General features: G+C 48.4%; 1 protein-coding gene across 3 annotated transcripts in view; it reads right to left on the bottom strand.

Moving 5' to 3' along the window:
• asap2a (ArfGAP with SH3 domain, ankyrin repeat and PH domain 2a) overlaps positions 1-12,514 on the bottom strand; it is a 71,431-nt gene that overhangs the window by 43,203 nt on the left and 15,714 nt on the right. For all 3 annotated transcript variants that reach the window (XM_042073259.1, XM_042073261.1, XM_042073260.1), the window contains exons 3-4: positions 4,267-4,412; positions 3,435-3,509 (exon numbers count right to left, since the gene is read on the bottom strand). In XM_042073259.1, the coding sequence (XP_041929193.1) occupies positions 3,435-3,509; positions 4,267-4,412 (221 nt within the window). The remainder of the gene's footprint in view (positions 1-3,434; positions 3,510-4,266; positions 4,413-12,514) is intronic.

Below are 12,514 nucleotides of genomic sequence, written 5' to 3'. Positions count from 1 at the left end.
CCAACTGCCCACTCGCCAGGCGCAACAACCAAACATAAACATGCCCGTCTGTAAACAACCTTTTGTCACAACAAGCTTAAAAACGAACTTTAAAGACTTTTTTTCCTTCTTTTCTTGTTTTACAGACAGCTACAAAGTTTCAGACAGCTCCTGGAAACTGACCCAGATCCGTTGCCCTACTCCCCGAAGTAAGTACAACAGAACTTCCCAAACCCCTGAGTCAGGGCTTAATATAGCGCTGGCCCCTGGAGCCCCGAGTCGCTTCACCACAACAGTTTATTATGTTTGTGCAGGTCTGGCGTGAGGGAGCCGCCATCATCAACATCCCCAGAGGGGCCTTTGGGTGCTGTCCAAAAGCCTGCTGAGACAATCAGCGCCGGCTGATGCCCTCTTGTGACCTTCATGCAATCACCAGAACGGTGGAGGGCCATTATATTGAGTCTTTTCATGCGGCTGCGGTTCAGGAGACCCACTCGAGCATACTGCTGCTGCTGCTTCTGCTTCTTCCAAAAGCCTCGGCACTCCAGAGAGGGAGAAAAGGAGAAAGAGAACAAAAGAAAGAAAGAAAGAAAGAAAGAAAGAGAGTGAGTGAAAGGAGCACGGAGAGGGAAAAGTGAAAAGTAAGAGGCGCGAGGTGGAGAAGCAAAGTGCTAAAAATAAAACTGCGGCCATGTTCTGCACATGCAGCTGTTCTCTTCCCCTTGGGTCAGCAGCGGCTGACACGGGCGGACGGGACAAAGCCAGCCACGCCCACTACTGAGGCCTCCAACCAGCAGCACTGCCCACGCCAAAGACTGGAAGGAGAGGAGGACAAGGGGCAAAGGAGGACAGAGAGAGCGAGACGTGAAGAGAAAGTGGAAGAGGAGGAGAGAAGATGCTATTGTGAAGGAGGAGTTACTGGAGCAGTCCAGAGGAGGAGAGGATGAGGGGATAGAGAGCAGACTTGGTGAGACAGAAAGAGAGATGGAGCAAAAGAGAGGGAGAGGTAAAGAAAGCCATAGAGAGAGAAAGAGAAGAGAAGGAGGGATGGAAAGAGAGAAGCTAGACTGCAGTAGCTAGAGTCCCACACCCTTCTTTCTCTCTCTCTCTCTCTCGCTCTCTCTCCCTCTCGCTGATGAAATGTGCTGTTAGGAGCCCCTGAGGGAGCAGCACTGAGACGGTGAGCTCATGCATTAAAAGTGTTGCTCTTGGAGTCACTCACCAGCACTTACGGCGCGCTTGGCTAACATTCACCCCTCGCACTGTTAATCTGCTTACCCTAGCAGAGAGCTGCAATGACGAACATGTCACACACACACACACACACACAACTGTGGAGGCTACAGTGTGATGTTGGTTTTCCCACCTAGGAGTCGCTGAGCTGGGCCAGCTCTAAATGAGCGTATGAGCTCTGTTGAGTTGAGGGTGTGGGAGCGGTTCCACCTGTTCTCTGTGGGATCTCACACACACAGACCCACTAGCTGGCCATGGAGTTACAAACCACTGAGCTTCAACATGGAGCTTAACTGGGTGTCCATAACCTCAAACACACACACACACACACACACACACGCTCATGCATTCATGCACACACACACACACCTGCCAGAGCTGAAAAGAGTTCATAAAATCAAGTTTGAAATGATGAGATTCCAAACAACTCCCATTAAATCTGAACTGTAAATCATTCATGCATGGTTAGAGAAGCTGCACACCAGCACACATTAAGCTGTTCATCCACTTCTTTAAAAGCCTCCTGGCAGCACTCTATATGTACTAAACAAAGGCTCATCCACCAGCGAGGCAGTGGGAGAACGGTGCGTCCCAGAGGACAGGCCAGAGAACCATCATGAGACCTGGAGCGTGAGGACACTCGATTTGCAGCGCGTCTAAAAGCGTTTCGGGGGGGACTTCCCTGCTCCCAAACAGCCGGTGCGTGCCGGCCGAGGGAGTGAAGCGTGAAATACGTCCTCCTCACTTAAGCGATTTGGGCGAGACCCGCAATCTAGCGGCAGCCATTAGTGCCCTGACGGGCCCCCCGTCGAGTCGGCCCCGGAAAAATAAAGATCTCAGCACGACTGCAGACGACCTGAGAATATTAACACGATGTCTGCAGACAAACAAGCTTCTCTTCACCAGCCCACACAGGGCCAGACAAAACGCTCGGCAGCATTAGTGACTGATAGGAGAAGGTGTTTCCATGTGCTGGGTGGATCTGAGCCAGCAATTATACTACCGTCCATTTCAGTGTATTAATTTACCCATTTAGAATATTGGACAACCTACATTTAATCAGAATAAAACCCCACCATCTTGGTGTTGCTACAACGTTATGCTACCAGTCCCAAAGGTCTATTAGCAGCAGCAGTACTAGCACCCACACCTGTGTCTTTCTCTCTCTTCTCTCTATTGTCTTTTTTTCCTGTCGTTTCTCTCAGACAGGTCTTGGCTCCCTCGAGACCGTATCACCACTGTAATTTGACGAGTGTTAGTTAGGCTGTGCCCAGTGCCTAGGGCCAAGCTGAGGGCAGGGAGACTGATTGGTACACCGGACAGAGGGAATGGGGGGGGAAGAAGAGAGAGAGGGAGAGGGAGAGGGAGAGAGAGAGAGAGAGAGAGAGAGAGAGAGAGAGAGAGAGAGAGAGAGAGAGAGAGAGAGAGAGAGAGAGAGAGAGAGAGAGAGAGAGAGAGAGAGAGAGAGAGAGAGAGAGAGAGAGAGAGAGAGATGGAGATAGCCCAGTTGCCCATCTAAAAAGTCCACGGCACGACGAGACTCCCTATAGGACACACATCAGGAATCTCACACGGTGTGAATGAACCACTGAGCTGGAACTGAATGCGTCTGGTTTCTCTCAGTGCACAGGCAACCCGTGATTCAGCAGACGCCTTCTCTTCTATTTCTCACAGATGACCCCTCACTGAGATCAGAATGAAAGACCAAACAGAGAGAGAGAGAGAGAGAGAGAGAGAGAGAGAGAGAGAGAGAGAGAGAGAGAGAGATTGGTCTCCAGGGCGACGGAGGAGACAGCGAGGGGAAAAGGCCTCATTAGGGCTTAAATCACATCATGGACCCGGTCAGCCTAACGAGGACACGTGACACCGCCGGGAGGGAAACACTGGTGGTGGTGGGGTTGGAAGGTCAGGTGTGTGTGTGTCTGTGTGTCTGTGTGTCTGTGTGTCTGTGTGTCTGTGTGTCTGTGTGTCTGTGTGTCTGTGTGTCTGTGTGTGTGTGTGTGTGTGTGTGTGTGTGTGTGTGTGTGTGTGTGTGTGGTGTACACAGTAATGAGACAAGACAGTCTTTAGGTACACCTCAGACAAGCGGGCATGCTTATGGGTCCTAGCTGTTCTAGCTCTTAATCTAGCGGCACTGTTAAGACACACTGACGTGAACACCTGAGTGCAGAGTTCATCCCCTCGTCTGGTTAGAGGTGTAGATGCTGGAAACAGACACTCACCCCCTTCACTCCTTTCAGGTCCCCCTTCAGCAGGCTGTCCAGTGGGAAGGTGATGATATTGTTCATGTTCTGAAACTAAAACACCCAAGAAGAAATTCATTTTCTATTCAGCACATTTGTTTTTTTCCTCCCACCTCTGTAATCCTCAATTCACAATACACAAAATGATAAGGGCAGCCATGTGGGAATCCCAGCAGGTAATTGCTTATTTATTGACATAAATAGTCAATTAAACTCTAAAAATAGACACAGAATCATGCATAAACATGATGAGACTAATCATCACCTCTTCATTGAAATTTTAACTGGCAATGAAAAACAGCTGCGCTCAGACAAGAAATGTGCAAGCCCCTGTAAATTGGACTGGGAAGAAAACTGTCCCAGTTGCACCGTTGTGCATTGCTATGGCAACTGCATCACCCTAAGGGACTCTTTTCCATGCTGTGTTTGGAGCCTAGGGGGACGGCCTCGATAGAGAGCTAAGGGGTGGCTTGCCTACAGCTCATCTGCTGGGAATTGTGGTGCTCTCTCGCTCTCACACCCCCTCCCTGTTTAAATACGGGAGGAAAGAGTTCAGCGTAGAATCGGAGGAAGAGGAACCGTGAAGCATAGCACTGGAGTGGGGGAGACCGACAAAAGCTCAACATCTGGAGCAGCGCTAGTAAGCTATGTCTCCCACGCGTGCTAACGCCTTCTGTTCTCCAAAGCAGAAGACACACTCACACACAGACACACACACACACACACACACACCTTACCAAATCCCTATGAGATTAAACAAAAGTCATTTATAAACACTGTGACATTATTAACACAAATAGAGTCTTCTCACCAAGTTCTTGAAAAGGGCTGTGAGTTCTTTGGTGAAGACGGAAAACTTGAGGAACGCGGAACCCAGGTCGGGGTCGTCTCTGTACACACAGTTCTCCCCAAACTTCTCCAGCGCCTGGGTGTACTGCTCCTCATTCTCCACGTGAGCTAGAACACAACGCAAAAAAACACATTAATACACACCTCCCAGAACCAAACAGCCAGAAAGGCATATATTTAAAAAGACATGTATTTAAGGCATGTATGCATCTCAGATTCACAAGGATCTTTCTAAACAGTCCCTGCGTCATTTTGGGTGTCGCCATGGTGACTGAACAAAGAGAAGACAAACACGTTCAGTATCCACTGAGCTCTTACACAGTAGGGCACAGTGACCAAATCAGAGACATTCCCAAATTTGGTCATTTGAATGGCCAATTTGAACATTGGCATTGAAACCTAGTGTAAACCCAAAAGGCAAACAGAATGACTTGGCAGGGTGCACATGGGAACTGACAGATCTCCCAGCAGCACAAAAACCTGTTCCTTACCCCCCTATACGCCCCCCCCCCCCTGGACTGCTGGCTCACTTCCTGTTCATTGTTGTTCCGTTGAGGCAGAGATCACTTACGTTGGTCAGTGACCAATCGCGCGCTGTCCGAATGGGGAACGAAGAGCAAGCAAACTGTGTTTGTTTTTCTAAGAACTCGTTAATTTCCCGTCTGCTGTGGCTTTTGTTTCGCGCACACACAGACAAGATCAATGTGTGTTCGCTGCAGCTGCAGGCTGATGGAAGCAAGTCTTCCGGCCCGTGTTTACGACAGCTTTCCCAATCTTTCCCCAATCCCACTTCAGACACTGGAGTTTCATCATGACGGGAGCACTCCAAGAGATGGGAGTCAGTGAAGGCCTAAGTCATGTTGGTGCACACACACACACACACACACACACACAGACACACAAACCCACACGCACACACACACACACACACACACACACACACACACACGTGTACACTCAAACACACACGCATGCACACATGCACCCATATGCATGCGCACACACAAACACGCACACGCTCACACACAAACACATGCATATACACAAATGTACACACGCACACACACACATATGCACAAGTGTACACACACACACACACACACACACACACACACACACACACACACACACACACACACACACACACACGCTTATGCACAAGTGTACACACACACACACGCATATGCCCAAGTGTACACACACACACACACACACACATGCATACACAAATGTACACATGCACACAAACACACGCATATGCACAAGTGTACACACACACACACACACACACAAACAAACATTGCCCAAGGGTACACACACACACACACACACAAACATTGCCCAAGTGTACACACACACACACACACACACAAACATTGCCCAAGTATACACACACACACACACACACACACACACACACACACAAACATTGCCCAAGTACACACACACACACACACACACACACACACACAAACATTGCCCAAGTACACACACACACACACACACACACACACACACACACACACACACACACACACAAATGTACACACGCACACAAACACACGCATATGCACAAGTGTACACACACACACACACACAAACATTGCCCAAGTATACACACACACATACACAACTCAGGTCACTGAAGGACACAAGTAAAAGCACTTGGCAAACGCCAGTGTGGCCATTTAGCAGGAAAAGGTAAGGTGAGGCGGCGTGTGACAGCACTCCATCCTGCCGCCCCACAGCCCCCACGGCTCATTTGCCGTCCGCACCTGAGCGCATCTGATGCCCGCTGGCCAGCCGCCGCATGGAGAGATGCCACTCTGCCAGTCTGCCAGGGCTGCTTTCAGAACAGACCACTCCAAAAGCACGCCATAGAGGAGAGCAACAGAGGGGAGAGAGAAAGGAAAAAAAAAAGAAAAAAAAGAGAGAGAGAGAGAGAGAGAGAGAGAGAGACAGCGGAGTCACGCAATACCGTCCCGGTGCACGCAATCACAATGGAGAGAGCAAAAAATCAATCTAGCATAATGAATAATAGATGAGAGTCTTTTTTAAGGGCAGTTTTTGGGCAGGGGTGGAACTGTATCCAGTCCTTTGTCTTAGGGATGCAGTCAAGGGTACAATGAGACAGGAAAGCAGTAGGACTGTGGTACTGTACTGGAGTTTCTAAACACACTACAGTCATGTGATCATAACATGAGGTACAGCCAAAGGAGCAAATTACAGTTTTGAGAGTGTGTGTGTGTGTGTGTGTGTGTGTGTGTGTGTGTGTGTGTGTGTGTGTGTGTGTGTGTCTGAGTATGTCTGACAAGTTTCATCAAGTCTTTTCAGTGACTAAGTCAGCCCTGATCAGCTGACTAGAGCCAAGTAACTAGAGGCATACAGAGCCATGATGCGCATCAGCACACTTGCAGAGAAACATTTACACTAGAGGCCATTTTGGCACCAACGTCTATGTAAATGAATGCAAATGACCTTTCATATGTAATAAATGCAGACATTTGTCAGTACAAGTACCACTGCTCCTCCAGAGTCAATTCTTCTTAATAAACAGAACGCTTTGTCACGATAACATTCATTCAAAAATGTAAACGTGACTATTGCTAAAAACCCATGAGTGCACCCTTATGGTAATGTATTGTGTGGTTGATCATATTTCTGCTGGTGGTTTTGAGAGCAGAAGTGAACAGCTTTCCTGGCAGACGCGACACAGCCTCCCTGCCACAGTGCACAGTGAGGAGCAGATGGCCGGTCAAGTGATGAGTCAACACTCAAGCGGGACATCTCACCCCAATAAATAAATTGACAGAAACTAAACGCAACTCCAGGAGAGAACAAGAACATTCTCCCCTCCAACCAGGGCTCCAAGAACCACCATCCACCCACTGGAATCGTTACATGGAGAAATACGTCCCATCTGAGCCAGGAGGTTAAGAAGAGGGAGAAGATTTCAGACCTTGAGCAAAAATTAGCCGGTCAGATCGACTCCTCCATCAATCCGTCCAGTCCAGTCCAGTGAAGGGCAACAGTGGCACTGAAAGCCAGGCAAGGTGAGCTGGCAAACCCCCACAGGCCGCTGGCCCATTAGACTGTGCCAGGTGGGTTCCACTCACCTGTGGAGATGACTGGCATTGGCAGGTGACTGTGGAGATGACTGGCAAGCGAAGAGAAGTGAGTGAGGCAAAGAGAGGGAAAAAAGCATGAACATTCTTTTCCCGCTGACACACACACACACGCGCACATACACTCACACCTGCCGTTCAGGGCTGACTCATTGGATGTCATTATCGAGCCGAGATTGGCACCCTCCACTGCAAACCACAGAAAGAAGCAACATCTTAAAAGCACTTTGGGAGGACGATAAACCTCAAGATAAAAGCTCACCAAAACTTCTCCCAGGTGGTGCGCTGGTATTCCCCCATAACAACCCACCGCAAACCCAACAGCACACTGAGTCAGCAGACTGTCTGTTAGAGGGGGAAACCACAAGAACAAGACCATCTAGGTGACTCTTATATGAAAGACCCTAGGGGAGTTGCTGTGCAGAACTTGTAGCTCTCCCTGTGAAACTGTAAGGCTCATTTAGCTGACAAAATATATTCCTAATCCTCCTATATAGGCTCCTTGTATTTCCATGAGGCTTTCCTGCTGAGTGAAACTGAATGTTGTGACAATAGTCTCTGGGATCCTGTGGAGGTCGTGTCATGGTTCAACTCGGTGCTTGTTTAGGCATCAAACAGACTTCTCGTTGTTTTTTCCCCCCGTCAGCTCGAAGTCCGTGGGGATCCACCAAGCGTCACATTCTGATACGGACTCCAGCGATGACTATTTCCTGCCCAGGCATGAGATAGTAACTCACTCACTCAACGCAGCCCAAACCTCAGCCTGGGCCCTTGTTTGCAGAAACTGAGCACTAACATTGTTAGTTTGTCTTTTCCGAGGAACGAGGCAATGCAGTCTTTCCACAGGCTTTTCCTCTTTCTCTTTATCACTCTCTTCCTCAGAGTTCCTGACTGTCTCACTGACAAGCATGACTCAGAGATTACAGTACAAACACTGGTTCAGCATTGTGAAGGGGGAATGCACAGACACAGACACAGACACACACACACACACACACACGCGCACACATGCACACACACACACACACACACACACACACACACACAGACCTTGGCTGGCTAGATTATCTGAGGACAGGCCCCAGCTGCTTGTTTGGGTGTTGCTGGTTCCACGGCCTCATCTCTGTTTCATTAACAGATAGCAACCAGATAGAGCCCCCTGTTTCCTGGGTTTCCCAGAGATAGAACTGGCCTTCACCAGAGTATAGAATTGACTTCTATACTCTTTACTTTCACATATACATATGTATATGTGAAAGCCAGTTCTATCTCTGGGTAATCTCTCCGTTTGTGTATATACTGTACACACACACACATACACACATCTATATACAGACAAATATAGGCTTGATGCCTTCAGGCTGACAAAATTCTGCTTAGATACCCCTTTCCCCTAAAAGGTCAAATAAAACGTGTTCAAATATGTAACTAAAAATAGTATTTTACCACAACCCCAGAGTGAGTTTTTTTTCCTTTGCTAAAACCATAAAAGTACGGAATTTCAATTCTCTACAGAAAAATAATACTGCTTGTGGCTACGGGAGTCTGGGTGGATGCAGCGAGACTCGCAGGCCCGTGACGGTCAGTGGCTCTGGGCGGAGGTTAACACGGTTTGGATGAGCCGCCCTGGTTCTGTCAGCGCTCCATCATCCGGGTCCAGGCTCTCCACGCTCCACCACGTCCTCCTTGCGCGCGCGGGGGGGGTGGATTCGTATTTCTATCACGGATCACGCATCGCTTTGATGGACGGGAGCTGCCGGCTGGCAGGATCACGCCGAGCGCAGCGGGTTTGACGTGTCGGAGTCAGATGCTGATCGGTCTGACTTTGCAGTGAAGGAGCAGAACGAGGGAATAAAAAAAAGTCAGAGCAGAAAAAAAAAAAAATAGAGAAAAATGAAATGTGGGGTAGAACAACTCAAATGGAATGAGAATGGATAACCTCTGTTAGATAACTAGGACACAGAGCGGCTAACAGGGACGAAGATGGGAAAGGGGAGGGGGATGGGGTTTCAGCTCTCATAGCAAAACCCAAGCAAGTCTAATGTGAAGCCCTGAGGATGCATCTCATACAGGAGCAAAGTCATTCCACCCTTCTCAAGGACACACTGTAGACACCACACAACAGATGTAGGAGAATGGAGCAGGTATGTCAATCAGGTCTGACAGAAAGAGTGAGAGTGAGAAAACAGCCATCAAACTGGAGCAAGGACTTGTTGCATACAGTGCGAGACAGTATGACTGTCTCAATGTGTGAGAGAGAGAAAGTGTGTGTGTGTGTGTGTGTGTCCTTGTGAGTGTGACTGTGAGTGTGTGTGTGTGTGTGTGTGTCCTTGTGAGCGTGACTGTGAGTGTGTGTGTGTGTGTGTGTGTGTCCTTGTGAGCGTGACTGTGTGTGTGTATGTGTGTGTATGTGTGTGTGTGTGTGTGTGTGTGTGTGTGTGTCCTTGTGAGCGGGCTGTGTGGGTGAGAAAGAGATTTTAGATTAGTAATATCCACTAGCAGGAGACAAGAGCATTAACAAACTTTTGTTAAGCCCCACAACACGCCAACTGCAAAGATCCCCTGATGACAGGTCAGTAGAATCCCAGACTCTCCCTCTGGGTGGTCAGACTTTGAAGGAGGAGTGTTGGCTTCCTGGCCGAAAGTAAGCAGAAATGGAAAAAGCCAAAATAATTGGAAGGTAAGAACCCCAGATTAAATAAAATGTGATTCATTTTCTTGCTTTTTGCATTGCTTTGTGGTGACATCTCTTTTTTTTTTTAAAAATCAAAGAAAATCAAATAAATCTGAGGGAGAGGGAGACTGACAGATATATGGTGTTACTGCATGAAACCTGTGTCTGTGGTGATCTTGCAGGACCTGGGTTGTTCGAGACGCCTGGCAGATGATTTATGTCTCACATGAACAGCCTGGTCAGATTTACAATACTCTGGCCTGACTGAATGACCTTACCATCACCCACACACACATCAAGTTGATCCACTAGTAATAAACCTTGCAACACCTCAGTTTACAGCCTTCTCTCACACACTCAAACAGGACTTAAATATTTTAGTACCTCATGAGTTGAGGCATTGTAAACAATAAATACCACTGATTAAAAGCAATGAATCAAACCTCCATAATGTCCAATATCACATCCATAGAATTTACAGTGGCATATGACCAAACAATTTATCACATAATCTTAAAAATATTTTTTCCATAATGTCACTGTGTGTAGAGAAAATGTAGTGGGTCTTGACAGGACAGTCAGGACCTGGGCAAATATCTGCTGCCTGAGGTCATTTTCACTGAGGAAATAACCAGGTTCATGAAATATGGGTCCAGAGCGTCTCAGTCTAGGTGGTTAGATGAAGCTCTCTATGAAGGGCTCTGGCTGAAGAGATTCACATTTTAATCTCAATTCTAACCCCCCCCCCCCCCCCCAGCCCTAGACATTTCACATTATTTAAAAACCACGGTCCTGCTTTCTGTCAGCCTTATTCGGAAAGTTATCCAGATTGCTGGTGTAAGTCCAAAAAGCCTCTTACTGAAAGTGCTTAGCAGCTTAATATGGTTTTAAAGGATTTCTGTCATTTGTTTCAGGGGGGTGATATGCGGTCAGTGTGTCCGGAGCCAAACGCAGAGCGACTCCTTGAAATTGACCACACAGGTATTGGCATCACGAGCGCCTGCAGGGACATACAGTGTTTTGTTAGAGTGGACACTTAGTCCATTCAGCTCAGTGACCTCCGCCATCCCCGCAATCCCACACCACACACAGAGTAAACAGTGCAGTCTGGTCAGTTTGCTTAATGGCACAGCTTACACCATCACCATCACAGCCAGCACCTGTTGGACACAGCATCAAGGTCACCGCCTCAGCGAGCACACACAGGCTACTGAGAACATGCAGGAAACGGCTGTCTGGAAATCCCTCTGCCGTCATTCTTTTTTGTTGACTAACTGGTCCCATTTTACTTGTTATCTCTTGGGGGGTTCGAGAGTATTCCTGATTGTTTGTGGCACTTCATATCAACTGCTAAAAGAAGATCTAAATATGTCCAAACGGTATGTACAAGAACATATCCTCCAGAAAAAGAATCTGAAAAGGGTCACAAAAATGAGACGATTTAAGGATTAAATCTACAGGCCTCACTGGACATGTTAAACCAATCACCGTCATGGGAATGAGTGGATTTACATGAGGCTACTGTAGATAGCTCCTGTTCCTGGGGAGAAGAGGAGAGGAGAGGAGAGGAGAGGAGAGGAGGCAGGGAGGGAGGGAGGCAGCAGGGAGGCAGCAGGGAGGCTGGGAACCTCATCAGAACAAAAGCTGGAGAGGGGAGGAGGCGAAAGTGACTCCCCCCTGACTGCTTCCGAGAGGGAACAAAAACACAACCTACATGTGTGCATGCGCACACACACACACACACACACACACAGAGGGTGTGCCGGCCACAGCTGTCTCCTGAGGCTAGAGGACAGCTGTCCCCCCCTTGAACAGAGGTAGCAGTGTTCCTGAAAAAAGAGGGGGCAACTTAGCCAAGCACCAACCCCCCCTCAGAGACACACACACACACACACACTGGTGTGCCCTGTCAGGAGGCTGAGTCCCTGTAATCATGCTGGGCTGTCACAGCCGGAGAGACTCAGCATTGTGACGAGATTCACAGCCCCACTCACACAGGCCAGCAACTTCATCTCTCTCTCCCCCTCTCTCTTTCCCTCTCTCTCTCCCCCCCCCCCCCCTCTCTCCTTTCGCTCTCTGCTCCCTCAGCTTCTCTCTGTTCTGTCTTCTGTTCCCCTGCAGTGTGCCTTTCCTCTACCCCTGACAGGCAGGAGGAACTCATAACACAACACAGAGACACTGACAGAATGCAGATTTGTTTTCTGGCCAAGCTGCAGCAAAGCCTACGCGAGAGCAACCAGAACACTCAAGAACGTTTGAAAACACACCCTTGAGCCTTGGAGACTGATCTCCATGTACGTCCCAGTGAGGCCCGGTAAAAGCCGGTCTTAATGATCAAGCTCATTCTCTCACACATGCACATACTGTAGATTACACTCGAGCTTCAGGAACAGATGGACACCGACAGCAAC

Source organism: Alosa sapidissima, chromosome 19, assembly GCF_018492685.1.
Source record: "Alosa sapidissima isolate fAloSap1 chromosome 19, fAloSap1.pri, whole genome shotgun sequence".
Classification (NCBI taxonomy): Eukaryota; Metazoa; Chordata; class Actinopteri; order Clupeiformes; family Clupeidae; genus Alosa; species Alosa sapidissima.
The sequence above is the reverse complement of the archived record's forward strand: the minus strand, read 5'-3'. Positions and strand labels throughout refer to the sequence as shown.